The 21,280-nt window shown below is 45.4% G+C and overlaps 2 protein-coding genes across 4 annotated transcripts; one reads left to right on the forward strand and one right to left on the reverse strand.

The window, feature by feature from the left end:
• Nucleotides 1–296: 296 nt before the first annotated feature.
• On the reverse strand, nt 297–5,335 carry ATP5PD (ATP synthase peripheral stalk subunit d). 3 transcript variants are annotated; one of them, XM_081272738.1, is made up of 6 exons: nt 5,232–5,335; nt 3,430–3,560; nt 3,062–3,158; nt 2,080–2,151; nt 606–668; nt 297–497 (listed from the first exon to the last, which is right to left on the reverse strand). In XM_081272738.1, exons 2-6 carry the CDS (start codon nt 3,549–3,551, stop codon nt 366–368), a joined length of 486 nt encoding a protein of 161 aa, XP_081128864.1. In that variant the 5' UTR covers nt 3,552–3,560; nt 5,232–5,335; the 3' UTR covers nt 297–365. The 3 variants fall into 3 exon arrangements, with proteins under 3 accessions (XP_081128864.1, XP_081128866.1, XP_081128865.1); XM_081272740.1 differs by lacking the exon at nt 5,232–5,335 and adding an exon at nt 5,095–5,212; XM_081272739.1 differs by lacking the exon at nt 5,232–5,335 and adding an exon at nt 3,858–3,939.
• Nucleotides 5,273–19,377, forward strand: KCTD2 (potassium channel tetramerization domain containing 2). Its single transcript, XM_081272730.1, has 6 exons — nt 5,273–5,894; nt 7,491–7,599; nt 10,476–10,567; nt 13,812–13,907; nt 15,735–15,860; nt 16,729–19,377. The coding sequence occupies exons 1-6, from the start codon at nt 5,556–5,558 to the stop codon at nt 16,756–16,758; spliced, it is 792 nt and encodes a 263-aa protein (XP_081128856.1). The 5' UTR covers nt 5,273–5,555; the 3' UTR covers nt 16,759–19,377.
• The last annotated feature ends 1,903 nt before the right edge of the window (nt 19,378–21,280 follow it).

The following is a 21,280-nucleotide window of genomic DNA, read 5'->3' on the forward strand; positions in this document are numbered from 1 at the left end:
CTGCAGTTACACCTGCAATTTGGACCTGCTGTTGATTTACTGAGGACAAGCCAAAGGTGGCACTTCTTGTGGTTTGAAAGCAAAGATGAAGTTCCAGAGCCTCAGTGGACAATTCCTCCCTATCATATCCCAGGGAAACACACTTTGTTAAAATTTTAGCAGCCCTAAGGCCTCAGTAATTGACTCCTACACAGTTTGAATTTAGATGACTGGCCTGACACATTTGGGCTCACCTTTCCACACCTAAGAGGGAGGTTTAAATATCTCAAACACAGAGAAGATGACACACTCAGAACTATATAATTAATATTTTTAACGTGCAGAGTTTGTAATACAAGGGCAGAGATTCCTCCTGGATTCAAGTTTTATAAATTCTCAATGGGCTGGTGAGGCCAATAGGGATACTTCTTCTTGTCTAATTTGGTTTCTGGGAAGACTTCGTTTAAGTCCTCAATGGTCATCTGATCAAATGGAATAATGTTCTTTATTTTCTCCAGCTGGAAAGAGCAGAAATGTGTTAGGGGAAATAGGGCTACAAAATGCAAAACAAGAATTTAAGAAAGATATAAAATATACCAAAGGCAAAGCCTGTGGTTCATCCTTACCTGTTTCTCATATTCTTCAATCCTGGCCTTTGAGAGAGACACAAACTCAGCACAACTTTTTACCTTTAAAAGAACCAACAGATTCTGTTGTGAAACCAGGTTGTAACCTGACCCTGAAGCTCCCAAGGTATGGGAAGTCCCCAGGCTGCTCTTGCTCTCCTGCCCTGTGGAGATGTAGCTGCCTGCCTACTGAGAGCTAAACCACAGCTTTTGCTAATACCCACAAAGCAGCCCAGGTACAAAAACAGGTTAGTATGGCCTGTTTCATAAGGGCTGGGCACTGAATAGCCAGGACAAGACACCTGACCACCAAGCCAGACTTCTCTTTGGGGGAGTCATCAGGTCCCAATGTTTCAGTTATGTATCTGAACACCTGGATAATTTTTCTACATAATTTCAATACCTTGCCTTTGACAGCTCTGTTGAGGTATAAATGACATATAATAAGGTGCACATATTTAAAGAGCACCATTTGATGTAGGTATCTACCTGTGAAATCATCACCATGCTCGAAACAGTGAGCATATGTATTACCCTTCTCCCTCCCATCCCTAGGCAATCATTAATGTACCTTCTGTCACTATAGATTAGTAGAGATTTACACAAATAGAATCATATGGTATTTGCATTTTTTCTTGCTGCTTTTTAAACTGAGCATAGTAATTATTATTATTTGACATTAGGAACTGAACTTAGTTAGGGGCACTCTACCACTACGCTTCATTGCCAGTCCTTTTTATATTTTGAGACAGGGCCTCAGTAAGTTGCTGAGGCTACCCTTGAACTTGTAGCCCTCCTGTCCTAGCCTCCCTAGTCACTGGGATTACAGGCACGTGCCACCACCCTTGCCTTTCAGCATAATTATTTTGATATTAATCCATGTTGTAGTATTTATTAACAGTTCATTCCTTTTTATTACTGTTAACACTTTTTTTTTTTTTTTTTTTTTTTGGTATCAAAGATTGAACTCAGGGGCACTCGACCACTGAGCCACATCCCCAGACCTATTTTCTGTATTTTATTTAGAGACAGGGTCTCACTGAGTTGTTTAGTGCCTTGCTTTTGGTGAGGCTGGCTTTGAATTTATGATCCTCCTGTCTCAGCCTCCAGAGCCACTGGGATTACAGGTGTGCACCACCATGCCCAGCAACACCTTAATTTTCAATTTAATTTGTTCTACCTTTTACTAGCTGCTAAGTAATATATAGCTGTCCTAGTAATCCAGCTCAAAATTTTTACATGTGTCCTACACAGGAGATGCTGGGGCACAATGGGTTAAGAAACTTAGAATAGGGCTGGGGTTGTGACTCAGTGGTAAAGCACTCGCCTAGCATGTGTGAGGCCCTGGGTTTGATCCTCACCACTACATAAAAATAAATAAATACAGGTATTGTGTCCAACTACTATATATATATATATAAATATATATATGAAAAAAAAAAAAAACTCAGAATAAAGAACATCGATTACTCACATCTTCCTTTTCTTCAGCATCCACCTGTGCAGTATATTTATCCTCTGGCAAAGGAACCTTCAGGGCATTAAACTATAAACAGGGACAGTGAGTTGGCAGCAATATACCCAGAAGCCCAAAGAAAGGGCTCAAAGTTATTCCTTAAAGATCATATTAAAGCATATTCTCCACCCCAAGAAGAAACCAATATGCATTTCAGATGTTGTAGTAGAGAGAATATTTTACTGGGAAGAGGAGCTCAAGGATCTTCTCAGCTCCATCACTGACTGACTGAAGACCTTGGATATTTCTTTATAACAATGAACTTCAGTTTCCTCATCTGGAAAGGACAGCTGTACTTAACAAGAAAAATAACCTCACATTCTGAAGAAGTCCTGAATTGTCTTTGACACGAAACCCCAGAGATCTTATCAGCAGAAGTAATGATATATGATGGAGATAAAAATGGTCTTTAGAAGACTGCTTGATGTTATAGCCTAGCACTTAACACTACCCTCAAGTGGAGAAGCAAATGAACTTTGGATATTGAGACTTAAAGTGTAAATATCATGAGAGGACAGATAAATAAGAAATTACAGCTCTAAGGGATAACAAAAAAGAGCAGAGAAAAAGGAGGGAAACAGTAAAAGGGCAGAAAAGATGTTGGTCTGTATCAAAAGGAGACAGCAGGAAGCTAAAATGGAACTTAGGCAGAGTTAGAAAGAAACTAACAGTTGTCTGGCTCCAGGCAGCAAGGCCATAGTGTTCCTTTGACTGAACAGACCCTGAATTCTCAAATCCTACCACTGCAAGGGCTTTGGCCACATCCATCTTTCCTAAAACTCCTTTGGGATCTGAGTGCTAACATCACCCTTCTTCCCCTACCGTCATATGGCATATCTACCTTATCTACCCTGTCATCTTCCATATGTATATGTACCTTCCTACTCCCCATTCACAAGCCACTTAACAAGATCAGTGCTTTAGTTATCTGAAGTCTCACCTTCTTTTCAAAGTCATCCACCAAGCCCGCCTTGGCAACATTTGCCTTGTAGTAAGCCCAGTCGATAGCTGGTGGTTTCTCAGGCAGAGTAGCCAACCTGCTCACATACAAATGCAAAAGTCAGGTTTGTTCCATGAGAAACAGAATATTCACACAATAATTTCCCTATTCTTTACTCCTGTGGTATAGGGTGTCATCAACTTTTCTCTTTTGTCATCACAATGATGCCCCAAAATACTTTCATTTGGAAAATGCATGGATTTCTTTATTCTTTTGTTTGAAGAGTATCAAAAATTCATATGCAATCCCAAAACATTGTTTCTAGATTTAGTGGAAAGTAGGGGGTTCCCTCTCAGGAACATACTGACCTGGAGGAGAGGGTCTCATTCCAGGACTTCAGGGAGTTAGCAATAGCCTTCTGGTTTCGGGGAATGATCTCCCCAAAAGCTACCCAGTCAATGGTTTTTAGAGCAAGTTTGCGCCCAGCCATCTTGGGATCCTGGAAGATAGGTTAGATCAAAACAGTGATCCTGGAGTGAATCCTCTGAAGAAGGGCATTTTAGAAACAAGCAAGTTTTTAAAATAGATCAGCATCCTTTTAGTGCTTGGTGGGTTTATTTTATCAATTAGAGGAATGAGTTTTAATAAAATCAAGAAAGGGCAGTTTATTTTTTCAAATTAACCATACAACCCAGCATATAAATGTGTTCTCTTCCACTAGATTGTCCTTCTGTATTCCCCCAACTCCTATTCATCCTTAAAAGCCCAGCTCCCAGTCAGGAGTAGGGGTGCACACCTGTAATCCCAGTCACTCAGGAGGCTGAGGCAGGAGGACCACAAGTTCCAGATCAGCCTGGGCAACTTAGGAGACCCTGTCTCAGAATAAAATTAAAGGCACTAAGATGTAGCTCAGTGGTAGAACACTTACTTAGCCTGCACATAACCTGAGTTCAATCCCCACTGCCAACAAAAAAACAATCAAGATGCACATCATCTTGCAGTATGATCTTATGCCCTACCAGATTGGTCATAGACCTGCACCCTTCTGATTAATATCTAATTATCCACCACTGCACTCTTACATGCCCTGCATTTTAAGAGGCATTCCATACAGAGATGAATATGAGAGAAAATAAAAATTGGCTGCAGCTGTCTTACACCAAGGCTACACAGGAAAACTTAATTCATTTAAATTAAGATCAGGGTCAGAAATTAGAAGTCTGTAAAGTCAAAGTTCTCTACAAGCTATGGAGTGGATTCGAAAAAGGTGAAGAAAGCTTCCTCAGGATCTTAAAATGAAAGTTGTTAAAACACCTGACTCTCCAAGCATGGTGGTGCATGCCTGTATTCACACTGGCTTGGGAGGCTGAGGGAGAAGGATCAGAAGTTCACAGCCTCAGCAATTTAAGGAGGCCCTAGGCAAATCAGAAAGACCCTGTCTCAAAATATAAAAAGGGTTGGGGAGATGGCTTGTAGCTAAGTACCACCGGGTCCAATACCTGGTACCAAAACAAACAAACAAACAACACCTCTCTTCCTTCCCCTCCCGTAAGCGTTAGGGTTAAGACTGTTAGGAAACTAAGATGCCAGACAATCAATGTTTTTTCAGAGGTTCTTCCAAGCACCTGAAGATAGAGTTAAATGAAAAGGGCTTTCCCCCTTTCGTTTATAGCTTATTCCCCAGCGCCTAGAACAGGTCACAAGTAGAGGAAGTGCTCAATGAATACTCGTTCAACGGGCGAATGAACCCTGGAGCTTAGAAGTCCTGAGCGCTGCACAAACTGGAATCCTGGAACGCTCCAGATGCAGGGGAAGGCGCAGCCCCGTAGCCTGCTAAATGTCCCTCAGCATTAACTCTGTAGAGTGTGTCCCTGCCTCACAACCACAAGACCGAGATCGCCGCGCTGGGAGCAGAAGACTGTGCCAGTTTGTGGCAGCGCCTACACTAGCGGCGGCCGGGTGACAGCTAGGGCCCGCGACCTCGCGCGCGGGGTGGAGTGAAGAAGGGAATGCGGGGCAAAGCGCAGCTACACCCCGGGCACTCTGCCAGCGGGACACCCCGAGAGCTCGGCGTCCTCGGCGGGGTGCAACAAGGAAAACGCGAGGTCGGGAAGAGGCAAAGCAGAAGAACTCTGCGGGGTTCGCACTCAACGCCCCGAACCCCACTCACCTTCACCGACCCCAGGAGAACGTAGTCCTCAGCAGCAAGTAACGGAAGTGGGTCACCGGAAGACCTCCCCTCATCCAATCCCAAAGACAAAGGGGCGGTCCTCACTTCACATGTCAGCCAATAGAGACGGAGCTGGTTTAGGAAGTCCCGCCCCTGGGGGCGGGCGCGGCGCCTGCGCCGCCAGGGTCCCCGCTAGTTAGGGGCACTCCCGTCCCTCTCCCCCTGCCCCACCCCCGCCGATGGGCCGGCCCAGCTCTCCCTGCCGAGAAATGGGCCGGTCCGGTGGCGCGCGGGCAGCGGCGGCGGCGGCGGTGGCGGCCCAAGATGGCGGAGCTGCAGCTGGACCCGGCGATGGCAGGGCTGGGAGGGGGTGGCGGGAGCGGGGCGGGCGACGGCGGCGGCCCGGGCCGTGGGCCCCCCAGTCCTCGGCCGGCTGGCCCCACGCCCCGCGGACACGCCCGCCTGCCCGCTGCCGTCGCGCAGCCGCTGGACCCAGGTCCTGGACCGCCCGAGCGGGCGGGGGGCGGCGGCGCGGCCCGCTGGGTCCGGCTGAACGTGGGCGGCACCTACTTCGTGACCACCAGGCAGACTCTAGGCCGGGAGCCCAAGTCTTTCCTCTGCCGCCTCTGCTGCCAGGAGGACCCGGAGCTGGACTCGGACAAGGTGCGCCCCGCCCTCGGGCGCGCCCCCGGGCCTGTGGACTCCCTGGCTTCCAGTCGGTCTCCCGAGTCCTGCCCGGGCAGGCTCCTCACTGGCAGGGCGCTCAGACCGGGGCCCCTTCCCCCTTCCCGCCCCCTGGGCCACCTGAGGCCTCAGGAGGAAGCGCCATTCCCGCATCCTCGGGCACACCCCGGTTCTCTGCGACCCCGCCCTTGGTTCTCAGCAGCGCTTCCCCACGCTGCCCACCCTCACCCCAGAGCCGGCTCCACACCCGCTTCCCTGTCCTCCCAGCCTCTCGAGTTTTTCCCTGGCTGCCTTTCCGCCCCTCACTGCTGATGCCAAATACGTCCAGAATTGGGTCAGGGCAAGCGAAGGGAGCTCTGTAGCTCTCTCACACTTCGTGCCGACCCCTGTGCCAAGCCTGGTTAAAACCTGGGTCTGGCAGTGGCTTCCATCGCTCCAGGAAGTCCCTCTTGTTATATTACTCTGTTTTCCTAAAGTCCTGGTCCTAGAACTTGTACCTGGTTACTGTTGCTGTTTAGGTCCCTGAGATCCGGTGTAAATCTAGGTTGACTCGGTTAAGACAGTAAAAATGAAGACCCAGAAATACTGCTAGACAAGATGCATGGCTGCTAACCAAAGGGTTGAGAGGTTATGAGACACTTCTTTTTCCAGTTTGAACTGTTTGAATCAATGTTTTTAACTTTTACAGATTCGTCTTTAATTCCCAACTTAGAGCCACTGACAATAACTTACACCACTTTATATCCTCCACAGCACTCAGCCAGTTAACTTGTAACAGAATTGGGATTGGGTAAACGTTCATTTGTTTCATTTTTCATTTCATTTCCTAATAAATCTCAGGTTGACGGAAACCCATCCTGCCCTAACTGTAAAAAAAGATTCCAAAACTCTTGTTTATGTGGAATTATTTTTATATACCCTGAATCTTCCTTATGGCTGTATAAACCAGTTTCATCTTGTTCCTTTTACTGTAAAGATGAGTAGGATTAAAGCTGCTTGGAGCCAAGTCCTGGCAATACCACGCTTCCTCTGGGCACAGATCTCTGGGTGTGTGAGATTACAGCTGGCAATGCAGAGACTCCCACTGGTGTTGGCCTGGAGCTCAGGAGTGTGGCCAGCTGAGCAGAGGTTTTCTTAGAATCAGGAATGTAGAAGTTCAAACCAGTAAATAAACACCTAGATGATGGCTATGACTGTGCATCTCTGACATCTGACCTGAAATGATCTTAAAACACAAGATGCACGAAGCCAGACTACTTGCCAATAGTTTGTAATAAGCAAATGTCTAGCAAAATTTGTCCTCATTAAATTTTTTTATATTTATTTTTTAGTAGTTATATGACACAATACCTTTATTTTATTTATTTTTCTGTGGTGCTAAGGATCAAACCCAGGGCCTGTCATGTGCTAGGCAAGAGCTCTACTGCTGAACCCACAACCCCAGCTCCTTGCTACATTTTTTTTTTTTTTAGCTGAAGAACTGAATTGTCTTAGGGCACTGGCAAAGAGAAGGAGCCCTCTCAATTTAAAAATGTTACTGAAAGTTCCAGTGATACCCTTGTGCTTGGTTGGCAGGATGAAACAGGAGCCTATCTGATTGACAGAGACCCCACTTACTTTGGTCCTATCCTAAACTACCTCCGCCATGGGAAACTCATCATTACCAAGGAGTTGGCAGAAGAAGGTAAGAGCTCTGTTTACACTGAATTTTTTAAAATTCAGGTCAGTTAAGGCTGTTAGAGACTTGAGTTTTGTTTGAGGTTTTTGTGGGGCTCATATACAGGTGTACAGGTTTATGAAATGAGCAGGAAGCCTCCAGTTGCCTAGTCTTGTTTGAGAGAATCTTGTTGAAGGAAGACCCATAGGGCTTTGTTCAGCTTTCTCAGTTAGAAGGAAGGTAGGTAGCTCAGCTTTGCAGATAGCTTCAGGAATTTTTTTTGAGCCTGCAGAATTGTCACAATCCTTTTTTACATTTACTTATGAGCTAGAAGTGAATGTCCATAGCCTGAAGCACCACATCTCTAACATTCAATTATTCATATTTTCAATTTTACTTTGAACTTGCAGCTGTAAAAAAATAATAAAGGCTTGGCCTCATTTTTTTTTTTTCAAACTCTGGTCTCATGCTTCCCTGTAAATTTTTGAGGCTGACCTAATTCATTCTCCAGTTCATTGTTAGGTATGTTATTGGTTGCCTCATCTTTTTGATTTGTAGAGCATTTAGACTGTAAGTGGGTCTAGCTCTCAAAGGCTTGGCTTGGTCTCACTGGAGGCATTCAACTGAAGTTTGGGTTCCTTTTCTAAATCCAGGGCACTCTGATGTCGGAGCTTGAGCTCTGAGTAAGAAAGCTTGTAATGGCTATACTCATTAATGAGGTGATGGCAAAACAGTTCTATTTCAAGCAATAAAAAGAGGAGTTGCTCTCTTGTAGGGGGAGATTTGGAAACATTCTGTGTTTTTTTGGGTTTTTTTTTAAGTGTCCTTCTTTGAAAAACATTTCAAATTCATACAAAAATAATGAGGCTGGGCTTGGTGGCATAAGCCTGTAATCCCAGGAACTCCAGGTGAGGCAGAAGGATCCAAATTCAAGGCCAGTCTCAGCAATTTAGCAAGGCTTTAAGCTATTTGGCGAAACCCTGTCTTACAATTTAAAAAATAAAATAAAAAGCACCTCTGGGTTCAACCCCAGGTACCAAAAAAAACAAACAATAAGAAGAAGTAGAATAGTATATTGGGCTGGGGTTGTGGCTCAGTGGTAGATAGCTCATCTGGCATATGTGAAGCACTGGGTTCAATCCTTAGCACCACGTGAAAATAAATAAATAAAGGTATTGTGTCCACTTATAACTAAAAAAAAATTTAAAAAATAACATTAAATTCCATGTACCTGCCATGTACCTGCCATCCAACTTCAACAATTACCAACTCCTAATTAACATTTTCTAATGCCTTTAATTAAAAAAAGAAAAAAACCACAACACTCTTTTGAAATAATTTTGAACTTACAAAAAGGGCAAGAATAGTACAAAAAACTCTCTTTACCCAGGTTCACCAATCCGCACCCCCTATACCCCCTGTGCTGGAGATTGAACCCAGGGGCACTCTACCACTGAGCTATATCCCCAGCCCTTTTTATTTATTTATATTATTTTTTTATAATTCTTTTTTTGATGGGCTGGGGATGTGGCTCAGGCGGTAGCGCGCTCGCCTGGCATGCGTGCGGCCCGGGTTCGATCCTCAGCACCACATACCAACAAAGATGTTGTGTCCGCCGAGAACTAAAAAATAAATATTAAAAATTCTCTCTCTCTCTCTCAGTCTCTCTCCTCTCTCACTCTCTCTTTTAAAAAATTCTTTTTTTGAGAGAGAGAGAAAAAATATGAATCTTTTTTGTAGATGGACACAACACAATGCCTTTATTTTTTTATGTGGTGCTGAGAATCAAACCTGGGTCCCGCCCGTGCTAGGCAAGTGCTCTACCCCTGAGCCACAATCCCAGCCCAGCCCTTTTTATTTTTGATTTTAAGACAGGGTCTCAGTAAGTTGCCCAGGCTGATCTGGAATTTGCAATCCCCCTGCCCTAGCCTCCTGGGTCTCTGAGATTATAGGCTGCACCACCAATGCTGGCTACATTCACTGATTTTTAACATTTCTTATTATATTTATGCTAACATTCATTCTCCCCCTCTCTTCTTTTCATCTTCTCTTCTTTCTCCTCTCCTCCCATAATTCTAAATTTCTGATTGCAAACTTTACCCCTGAATATTTCTGTGCGTTTTTCCCAAGAACAAGGGATATTCTCACATAACCCTACTTTGAAACTTAGGAAATTTAATGTAGATAAATACTTCTTTTTTTTTTATTTTTTTTTTAATATTTATTTTTTAGTTTTCGGCGGACACAACATCTTTGTATGTGGTGCTGAGGATCGAACCCGGGCCGCACGCATGCCAGGCGAGCGCGCTACCGCTTGAACCACATCCCCAGCCCCGATAAATACTTCTATCTGCAGTTTATATTTCATTTTTACCAACTGTTCTAATAATGGCCACTATAGCAAATTTTTTCTCCTGGTACGGGATCACACATCTGATAGTTTTCCTTTCTAAGGCCTTTGATTTTGTTTCGCATGAGAGTTTTTCAATGATTGCCTTTTATATTATTCAAAATAATAAGCATCCCATTAAATTCAATACACATAGGGTTATACACACCTATCTGCCAGTCCTTTTAAGGGAAAACTGGGTAAAAATTGCAAGCTCAGGAGGTGGCCAATGTGACTAGTTCCAGGAATTAAGTGACATATGGAAGGTGTCCTGTAGCTAATGGGCAGGGGCCAAACATAAACAGTGGGGGTGAAACAGTGAGCAAAGCAGTCCCTGGTACTTGACTTGGTTGGGGAAAAGTTTGTGGGTATACCCTAAACATCAAAGAGACATTTCCAAAGCTGAAGGAGAGAGACTGAATTTATATATGACAAATGCAGTTTTTGGCAAGCCTCTAGTTGCTGTTTTCCTGGTGAGCTCAAATATTCCTGACCAGTCTGGTCCTTGTTCTAGGTGTGCTGGAGGAAGCAGAGTTTTACAACATTGCCTCTCTCGTGCGGCTGGTTAAGGAAAGGATACGAGACAATGAGAACAGAACTTCACAAGTAAGGTGTTTTGAACTGTTAAGGGGAAAGTGTCCCCAGTGGCTCTCTGTGTCTGAGTGTCTGGCTATGACTTGAAAAGGATGGCTTTTCCCTCAGAGCTAGAGTCTGTATAGAACACTGTCCGTCTGCTATGCAGATGGTCCCTACTTGGCCAGGGTTGTTCAGCACAAAAAGAATAATAAAACAGAACAGCCATGTCCCTTGAGAAGAAAATGTCACTGCTCGCCATATGGCCAAGGCCATTTTAGGTCCAAAGCCTGCTCTCTCTGACCTAAGATCCATCACTTTCAACATAAAGCCTAAACAAGCTCTTGCTTCTACCTGCTGGCCTGTAAGCATGTCACATCTAGCCCCTGCAAGTCCCTTGAAATCAGCTATGACTCATGCTTCCAAGAAAATGATACTCAAGCTTCTCTCTCTCTTATTTTTTAATGTTTTATTGATAGATATATATTTTATTTATTTATTCTTATGTGGTGCTGAGGATTGAACCCAGTGCCTCTCACATGCTAGGCAAGTGCTCTACCACTGAGCCACAATCCCAGCCCTCAAGCCTCTCTTTTTATTAAGATGTCTGGATCTTTGTATTTACTCAGTATATATGGTAACAAATGAAGCAGAATTTCCCACAAGTTTGAGGGAAGGGGAGATAATAGAGCATACTTAACTTGTTATTTCTCATGTCATTCATCATATGTCTGTATGGCCACTCAGGATCTATTAGGTCTTTTGGATTCTGTGTGTAACAGAAGGTCCTTGACCCCAAGTCTAACAGGAGAAACAGACCCTCCCTTTCTTTTGTTTAAGAAAGAACAACTGCAGAGTTGCAGAAACGGGGCTGAGTTTTTTTCCACCACAGCCATCTGCTTTGTAGCACGATTGCCTCTTATCCCACCAGCTACTGGTGGTGGATGTTTTATTTAATCTGTTGCAGCCTAGGACTTGTCTGCTGTTAAAAAAGAAGGCAATCGGTTTCTCTTTAATAGCACTCTGCTCTTTCTGCGTCAGATTTCATGTATCAACATTTTCTGGCTCTAAATGGAATATCTGGATGAAAGCTGTCAGGAGTGACCCAGAAATGAAATAAATCTCTCATCCCCTTTATCTCTGGCTATTTGCAAAGGTAGAAAGAAGACTCATCTGGTCAACTGCTAAAAGGTTCCTTGTTAATGTTCAAAGGTGAATTCGTAGTTGGTTTGCAGATGTTCATGTGAGACACAATCTGGTGTCACCAGTCCCTTTGCCATTGTACATGTCTGGTATCTTTTACTACCATAGATATTTAATAGCTTAGACATTTTTGGAAATTAGTTTTATCCTTATTTTTCCACATTCTAAAAAATACTTGATTTCTTAGTAGAAATGTTGATGGTACCATATGAACTACATATTGAATGTTTTCAAATCATGGTATCCGAACATTCTCTGTTCTTTACCATAAACTAATTCCTTGGGAGCATTATAAGATTTCTGTTTGATGACAGCAACTAAGTTAATTAGTCCCCTAGATCCTAAAGGCTTGTAGATTTATACCCAGTTGGAAGCTTTTTTGTTCTGGGACTGTCAAGACCTTTTTGATGTTAATCTTTCCATCTCTTCTCTGAGAAATGGATTTGATGTTGTTCAAAGACGCCCTCTTTTGCCTTTGTGCACATGGTTCTCAGATGAAGTTGGCTGTGTATGGATTTCCAAACATTACCTCCTTTAATTTGTCTGCAGTCCCTCACCTCACACATGGCAGACATTCAGCCAAGTCCAAGATGTGGGGATTCTAACCCACCTTTTCTCTTGTGGCTTCTTAGCTTGTTTAGCGGCTGCTACCATTCTAACTGCTTTTCTGTCATTAGTGTTATTTTTGTAGGTGATTAATCTTGGTACTTTTTGGAGCACCTGTGGTTTACTTTGGAGGAGGAAAAACAGAGGCACTATAATGCCATATTAAATACTTGGAACTTGGGTAATTGTGCTAGTATCACAGATCTTTGGTGATGCTCAACATTTTTGTAATACAAATCATCTGGCCAGTTGGGTGCAATGGCACACTCCTATAATTCCAGCAGCTTGAGAGGCTGAGATAGGAGGATCAAAAGTTTGAGGCCAGCTTCAGCAATTTAGTAAGATCCTATCTCAAAACAAAAAAATATAAAGTACTGGGGAATGGCTGGGCATGGTGGTACATGCCTGTAATCTCTACGTCTCTGGAGGCTGAGACAGGAGAATCACAAGTTCAAGGACAACCTGAGCAATTTAGCTTGATCTTAAAGTTTGTCTCACAATATAAAAAGGGCTGGGAGTATAGCTCAGTGGTAGAGCAATTGCCTAGCATGTGTAAGGCCCTGGGTTCAATTCCCAGCATGCACACAAATGCATACACATATACCTGATTGTTTCCAGGTATATGGATAGAGCCAATTGAAATCCTTAGCAGATTTGTCATATATTTTATATGGGAGGAAATTTTTAATACCTTGGTCAATGATAGTTATGCAATACTCTTTGTAGTGTTTCATTTTTGTTTTTGTTATACAGTGTTGGGGTTGGAATCCAGGACCTCAGGCATGCTAAGCAGGAGCTCTACACTGAGCCACACCCCTAACCCCCAAAGATTCTTACTATATAGGAGGTTCCAAGGGTTTGGGGAGCTCTGCCAGAAATTTAAGACAAAAATCAAAATTTTTTTTTTTTTTTAAAGAGAGAGGTGAGAGAGAGAGAGAGACAGAGAGAATTTTTTTTTAATATTTATTTTTTAGTTTTTGGCGGACACAACATCTTTGTTTGTATGTGGTGCTGAGGATCGAACCCGGGCCGCACTCATGCCAGGCGAGCACGCTACCGCTTGAGCCACATCCCCAGCCCCAAATATTTATATTAATATATTACTCTTATAATCACTTACATCAGTCTGAATAAACCAAAATATGCTGTTATATTTGTAGCATACACATCAGTTTAAGCCACTTCAGGGGGAAAAAAAAAGTATGACTTTCTCATGCAGAGTTATTGTGGAAATGGATGCAATCTTAAGTTTGTTAACATGGTTGTTCTCATAATTCACCCTCCCGAGTTAGAACTAGTTCACCCACTGATTGATGTTCTTGGTCCCTTTTTCCCTTCTTTCCTTGGGTGAGTTTTCATTGAGAACCCAATGCTGTGGTCGTGGGATGAGGGTGGTCAAGAGCCTCTGCAGGCCTCACCAAGCAGCTGCCCCCTATGCTGCCGTGCTCAGTCTGCCTGCTTGTTGCAGGGCCCCGTGAAGCATGTGTACAGGGTCCTGCAGTGCCAAGAGGAAGAGCTCACACAGATGGTCTCCACCATGTCTGACGGCTGGAAATTTGAACAGGTATGTTTCTCAAAGAACAGCTATCCTGGTACCTCAACCCAGTGGGCCAAACTCCTCAATTGCTATCCAACCAATTGCTATCCCTGGGAAATGGGTAAGGCCCGGTGAGATCCATTCCAAAATGTGGGAAGAGAGAGTTACTTGGTGCCCATTACTTGCTTATAATGTGATGGGTTGGGGAGGGTGGAGAGGAGAGAGCCACATCTCCCAGCTTCATATCCAGAGTTTGAATTTGACAATTTCCAACAGAGCCAGCAAGGTTTTCTAGGCTTCAAAGAGATTCCCTTTGGTTTTTCTTCCCTCAGAGAGATTCCTTTCAAATGTGCTCTGTTGGGCTGGGGTTGTGGCTCAGCAGTAGAGTGCTTGCCTACCATGTGTGAGGCCCCGGGTTCGATCCTCAGCACCATGTTAAAATAAAGATATTGTTCAACTACAACTAAAAAATAAGTGTTTAAAAAATAAAGTGCTCTGTAATGAGTCCCTAAAGAAGGTGGTTCAACAGCAAGCCTATCTTCTCCCATAAGTGCTTGGTGAGCAGGTGCCGTGAGGGGATCAGATGCACTGACCAGTGTGGCTTAGTTGTGGCCCATGCTTCTCTCTGCTGTTTCTTTCAGCTTTGTGCTCAGGTCTGAGTATCAGAGCAAAACTACTGAGTCAAGTTTTACTGTTTTCTTCCATTAGATGGCAGAATTGTTTAATTTTTCGATCCTCTTCAAAACACAGGAAGGCTGAGGGTGAATAGAGGGAATATATTTTTTTGTAGAGTTAAGAAGCCACCTGAGCTGTCACTGTGAGCTCACCTTGTAAAATAAAAGTTAGAATCTGTGTTAACTTACCCAGTTCTAGATCAAACGCAGAGCTGCCTCTGGCTTCAGACCCAGTGCTAGGACGCTCCTCACCCTTGTCTCCCCCTGCAGGACCAGTGGGCCTGGCTTTTGCTCAGGTGTGGATGGCAAAATGCTATGCATGGTTGACTATCCCTCCACCCTCTCTATATTTGCTCTGATACAGAGTCTTAAGCCAAGCTGATTTTTTTTTTTTTTTTTGAGGTACTGGGGATTGAACCCAGGGCCTGTGCATACAAGGCACTCTACCAACTGAGCTATATCCCCAGCCCCTGTATTTTTTTTAAAAAATTATAAATGAATGTTTTTTTGTGAAACCAATAGATAATTTATGTTGCTTCCTCATCTTGTTAATGCCCTGTGGAGGGACGATCTGTTCTTGCTTCTATGATCTAGAGAGGAAGCTGAACATGGAACTGAAGTGCCCCCACCCCAGACAGACAGCAAGGAGTTCCCATCTTGTGGCCGTGTGTACTTGTGAGGATGACCTCACCCTGGGCTCAGCTCCTCCCTCTGCATGTGTATTTCTGATTTAGGAATAGGCACTGAATTCATTTCTCCAAAGGGTTAAAGTATCAGCAATGTGCACCTTTGGGGAGCTGTTCAGTGATTCTGCACCTCCACCTCCTGTCTAGGACTACCACTTACAAATCGACGGTCTGTGTTTTGACTGAAGCAAGTGTTCGTTTTCATTCACAGAAACGTTCTTCTTCACCTCATGTTTGACAGACAGTGATTGTGTTTGCCTTTAGGAGGATTTCAAGTGCTAGGGTGAGGGAACAGTGACAGAATTCAGACTTCTCTTCTGGGGAAGCCTACTTGATGATGTCCTGGTGCAGTTAACCCCCAGGTCTTCAGTAGTGTCAGAGGGTTTTTTGTCCTTGAGAAATAAAACCACAAAATCCAGTTGGGGAAGGGTATGACGGGTGCACTTGACTATCTTCACATCACTGCCTGTTTGGTCACCATCTTCTTTTGCCAGCTGATCAGCATTGGATCTTCCTATAACTATGGAAATGAGGACCAGGCAGAATTCCTCTGTGTTGTCTCCAGAGAACTAAATAATTCTACCAATGGCATCGTCATAGAGCCAAGTGAAAAGGCGAAGGTAAGAAGCGACTTGTCCAGGTTGTGTGCTGGTTTGGCCCAGCCCTCTGCCGCAGCCTGGCTGCTGCTCCTCCCCGCCTCCCTCTCCTGCAGCAGCTTTGCGCTTCCCTCTTTGGGTTCTTTTGTCTGCTGAATTTTAATCACGGTTTAGGGAGCCACGGCAGGGGTTTTCAGTTAGAAAATGTGAACCTGAAGAGGTTTCTTTGGCCTTTGACAAGTCAGTGAAAAAGCAACGTTTTATTGCACTGATTACTCCGTGGAGAGATCTCAGAACTCAGTATCAGTTCTTCTAACCCCACTTCAAGGACAAAGGTCTCTTCATACCTTTTCCTCCCTTACATTCCTAGAAATCTGTTGTACACTGCTTCCTTCTTTGCTTCCACTGTGCTCCACAAACATGCATGCACACACCACACACACACACACACACACACACGCACGCATGCACTTCTAAACTACAGAGTAAGAGGAGCTTGAACCATTTTCTTAGCTTGGGAAGACTGGTCCAGTGGCACAGAAACTCAGGACCAACTGTGTTCAGCAAGTGTCCCAGGGTACTCAAGGCTTAGTGTCTGCCTTACCACCATGTCCCCCACAGGGTCCAGTGGATGCAGTCTGGGTCTTTCCTTTTTTCTTTTTTAAATCATTTTTATTGTAAATTATAACTTAATTTCACTGTAATCAGATCATATACACTGGTTTAAATTTTTTATTATTTATTTTTAGTGCTGGGGTTTGAACCCAGGGCCTATGCGTACTAATAAGCACATGCTTGACCACTGAGCTACACACCCAGGCTTCTGTAGGTCTTTCCTTCCCTTTGTCATCTCCTCAGCACCTCAACCTTTTCCCCCATTTTCCACTTTCAGATTCTTCAGGAGAGAGGATCTCGGATGTAAGCTGAGAATCCAAAATTTCAGAATCCAGAAAGGCAAGAGGGCAATTCAGCAAAATAGCTCCATGCAGTTAAGTCTACACCTGTATGATAACCGAGCTACTGCAAAGCAAAGCTGAGCCTGCCCCAGTGAAGAAGTGTCCTGGTTAAAACCAAAGGAACCCCACCCACCCTTGGGACTCCAGACAGACGCACCTCTGGCTGCAGATCCCTTTTTCAGAACCTGCTTTTGTTCTTATAGCCAGTGTTGTGACAGATCTTTACAACAGCAGCATGCTGGGTCTCCAAATGGAGCCTTTGGGGATCTGGGGGAAGGAAGAAGGAGGAAGGCCTAGCTCCTTGGAAACAGCCTAGCCATCAGGGAAGCTGGAGCAGACAAAGGAGGACTGTCCCAAGCCGTGCCCTGGTCTCACCTGTGTGTGCCACTCTTTCCCCCTGCTGGGCACCCTCCAAGATTTGTAGCAGATGCAGAGGGTTCTAGCTTCAGTGTGTCAAATTGAGGTTCTGACACAGGATGGAATCACCAGAGGACCCACATTCTCGTGAGCAGAGCCTCTCAGGCAGGAGACGCTGGGGTGTCCTCTGCCTTGGGAGGGTGGCAGTTCCTGCTTTCCCACAAGTGGCTTTGTCTGATTAGACTCCAGCAGCTGGGCTCAGTGTGACCAGCCTCTCCTCAGGAAGAGGTTTGAGGCAGGTGTCATCCTGCACCAAGTCAGGGGAGTGCCAGTGGTTGGTATGGCTGCTTCTGCAGCCTCCTCTTAGACCCATTGACCCCATCTTCCCTGGCTTTTTAATCTGGACCAAAGATAAAGGACTTTGAGGATCCTTTGATGGCTTGGGGTGGGGAAGACTATCTGTTTTGAAGTTGCCAAATGTGTCATGTCGTACCTAAAAGTGTTCTGTGATTTGTGTCTTGAAAATGCCCTGACCAAACGTGTGATATTTTGTCTCTCCTTGGTGTCATCTAACCTTGGCAAACCTGCCCCACAGCACTGTAGTGACTCCACACCATCCCCAGCAGTGTGTGCACTTTGGTGGGCAGTCTGCAGACTTCCTGTGTCTCTGTCTCCACCACTGCTCCTTCCTGGGGACTGCCACATTGGTGAGAATAGAGTACTTTTCTGACCAGCATGCCACAGAGGCCTCTTTAGGCTGTGACCACAGAACTTGTAATTGCAACTTGTAATTCAAGTGTCCATGAGTAGTCGGGGAGGCAGAGGGGCTGGGGAAGCCTTTATTTTCCCTAGACAGCTTTCAGCAGGCACATGGTTGAAGAGGAGGGTGTACCATTGAGGTTCTCTCCGCTCCACAGTTCAGCTCCTTGCCAGGGGCTCAAGGTTAGTGATTTCTGGAGGGACTAGACTCTAGTCCAGTGCCTATTGACCTTGTGGCCTGACCATGCCCAGATGGTTTAGCTTTTTTCAGGAGTCTCACTTTTTCCTTCTCTGTAGAATGGTGTAGAAATGTGCGTACAGGGCTCCTTCTGCACCTGCGTCAACACAGTGTAAATGTACATGTTGGCGCCTCAGAAGTCTGTCTGTGCTTGGTGTTCTCATAGCTGTATGTAATGTGTTAGGTGAACTTCCTACAGGAGGAGTAGACACCCCTTCTTCCAAAGGGCCACAGGTATCCACCCTATCACACCTTTCAGGAAAACAAAAGATTTGGGTGTAGTCAAAGACAAGTAGAGATGTTCTGTTCAGCGTAGGACAGAAGACCCCAGAAGAGAAGCCTTCTGCCAAATGGAGTTAAGTGATGTCAGACCGCCTGGGAGGAGCAGCAGTGTTTGGGACTATGTTGCTTATACTTGGGGGTAGGTCCCAGTGCCTCTGGCCCCACCCCAGCTTTGTCAGCCAGAAGGCTGGAGGGCAGATTTTGAGCAGGTACCTCGCGAGTGCTCTGATATCTTCATTTAACCTTGTAGAGTACCACAGCTGCTTTTGAGTGTTAGGCCCAGTGCTCTGGGCCACAGACAAGTGGCATTTCTGCTGTCTTTGGGGGCTGGTATTAAACTTTTCCTTCCTTACTGCAGCCAGGTCAGTTTAACTGTTCCCGTGCTCCAGGAATCTGAAGATGGCTCATTTCTCATGGCTCCTGGGAAGTATTTTCCCAAACCTTTTATGAACCCTGCCACTGTTCTTGCTTGTAAGCCTTCTCCCTGGAAGTCTTGCTGGTCCCTGCGGAGAGCAGCCAGCCTGTAGGTTTGGTGGTGTCACATGACCAGAGACCCACACTTTCTGCTGTGCCAAGACTGCCAAGTGGGGAGCATCTCTGCCTTTATCTCTGCCCTGGGTCTCGGCTGAGATGCTGCTGGCTGGGCCCAGGAGCGCCACCCTCCCCACGTGCTGGGCCGCAAGGCACCCAGCCTCCCGGGAAGTGACTTCATTTCTGCATAGTCACACTGTGCTTGGGTGTCAGCAAGACTGGGAAGCAGTAGAGAGGCTGAGAGGGAATAGGGCCCAAGGCACACCCACACCCTCCAGCATGGCCTTTAGTCTGGACGTCTGGACCTTTCAGACCATGCCTGTCACTTGTGGGTGCCCTTTGTTACTACTCATGTGTTTGAAATGCTGTGACTTTTTTTTTTTTTTTTTTTTTTTTGTCAATAAAGATATGAAACAAATGCCCTTCCTTGGTCCTTGGCCATGTTCTCAGTCATTGCCACTCCGGCTTCCCTACCCCTTCCCCCAGTTCTCAAGCTGGTCTCAGAAGATGGCTCACTGTCCCTGTCCTCATTTCTCCTGCTGTTAAAACTGCCTGAGGGGCTCTGGGCCTTCTTCCTCCTCCCTGTCCTTTTGCTGAATCTGAAAAGCCCAGGAGAGTGCTGAGGAACAGAAGGTGGGGACAGATGGGCTGCCTACCAGAGAGCTGGAAGGACATGGGAGGAGTATGCGAAGGTTTTTAAGGGAAATGTACCCCTGGAAGAGAAGCGACCAGGGCCCATTTCTCCACAGGAAGAAGATGAGTCAGCGTGGTGGGAAGTCTGTCACTGAGGTCATGTGGGGGTCCTTTATTTACTTTGGGGGTTTAGGAATATAAAGCTTACTATTGAGTATTTTGGCACAGTTGGAGGAACCCTTTCCCACACAGGGCCTGCAAGTAGGGAGAGATGCTTGCAGACTAGGGATTGCGGGAGGCAGATGCCTCCATTTGGAAAACAGATCTGGCAGCTGAGGACCAGGAGCACTGAGGTGCCTCAGCCATGGGGACTGCAGAGTGCAGTTTACTCCCAGGACAGAGCAGTGGAGAGAGCTGGAGCTGAGTGCAGACTGACAGGAGGGACCCGCGGAGGAGATGCAGGCAGGTGCTGCTGGGACTGAGAACTGCAAGAAACCAAAGCCGTTGCCAAGCCAGCTGCTGCCATTGATCCCCGTGGTTCTTCTGGTAACAGTAAGCAAACAGGAAAGAGCACAGCCCTTCTTTTTCCCCTCACCTTGCCACCCCGTTTGCAGAGCTGTCCAAAGCAAGCTGGAAAAGGAGAAATGTGAGACAGGCGAGGTGGCACACACCTGTAATCCCAGCGGTTCAGGAGAAGACAGGAGGATGAGAGTTGAAAGCTAGCCTCAGCAACAGTGGGCACTAAGCAATTCAATGACACCCTGCATCTAAATAAAATACAGAAAAGGGCTGGAAATGTGACTTGGAAGACACTCAAAACAAACCCAAGTCCTAGCATGTGGACTGGGGAAACTGAGGTTCAAAGAGATCAGTGGTTAAGTGCCCCTGGGCTCAATCCCCAATACAAAAAAAAAAAAAAAAAAAATCTCAAGATATACCTGCTGTACTCAATTGGGATAAATAGCCGAGAAGCACCTAATTGGAAGGTGCCACACACACCCAGCCAGATGCTCTAGACACCTAAGTCTCAAGTCTGAGTGCCCAAGACTGCAGAATACCAGAGGGGAGGGGATGCTGGGGTCAGGGGTAGGAGGCAGGCAGCCAGGAAGCTGCTGTCGCAACCAGGAGAAAGCCACAGAACCTGGGCAGAGGTACAGTGGCGTGGCAATGCAGATCCTGATTAAGCCCCATCCCCAAACTTAGAAGGCAGACTGTAGGATTTAAAGAGGAAGATCAGGGTGTCAGAGAAGCCTAGACTCATGGGCAGATGAGGACTGGAAATGAGGTGGAGCCAACTTGGTATGAGATAAGAAGTTCAAGACAATGGACAGAGGTGAATGTCTCCACAAGGCGGGCTCTTAAAGGGTGGATGGTGATCACCACCAGTGTGGACTTGGAGCTTGGTTCTGTAGGCGTTTCAACTAACATTCTCACTTAACCCCATGACCTCCTGCCTGATAGAAGAAAGCTGTACTCAAGTTCTGAGTTCTGAGCTACACTGCTCTGAGTGCATTCATATAACCACATGAGTTATTTGCATTCCCATGTTTTTGATGAGAAATCCTGGGCATAAGTGCTAGGTAGTTTGGCCCAGGTCCCATAGCTCTTGAATTTGCATATTAGTCTGTGTTCTGTAACTATAACAAAATACCTAAGATTGGGTAGCTTATAGAGAAAAGAGGTTTATT

This window comes from Spermophilus citellus (assembly GCF_964194105.1).
Source record: "Spermophilus citellus genome assembly, chromosome: 17".
Taxonomy (NCBI): Eukaryota; Metazoa; Chordata; class Mammalia; order Rodentia; family Sciuridae; genus Spermophilus; species Spermophilus citellus.

Excerpts from the sequence above, each read along its gene's own strand:
- KCTD2 (XM_081272730.1), top strand. The coding sequence starts at position 5,556 with ATGGCGGAGCTGCAGCTGGACCCGGCGATGGCAGGGCTGGGAGGGGGT. Across the intron at positions 7,600-10,475 it reads CAAGGAGTTGGCAGAAGAAG|GTGTGCTGGAGGAAGCAGAG; the intron begins GTAAGAGCTCTG and ends TCCTTGTTCTAG. Across the intron at positions 15,861-16,728 it reads AGCCAAGTGAAAAGGCGAAG|ATTCTTCAGGAGAGAGGATC; the intron begins GTAAGAAGCGAC and ends TTCCACTTTCAG.
- ATP5PD (XM_081272738.1), bottom strand. The coding sequence starts at position 3,551 with ATGGCTGGGCGCAAACTTGCTCTAAAAACCATTGACTGGGTAGCTTTT. Across the intron at positions 3,159-3,429 it reads AATGAGACCCTCTCCTCCAG|GTTGGCTACTCTGCCTGAGA; the intron begins GTCAGTATGTTC and ends GTATGTGAGCAG. Across the intron at positions 669-2,079 it reads ATGCTGAAGAAAAGGAAGAT|GTAAAAAGTTGTGCTGAGTT; the intron begins GTGAGTAATCGA and ends GTTCTTTTAAAG.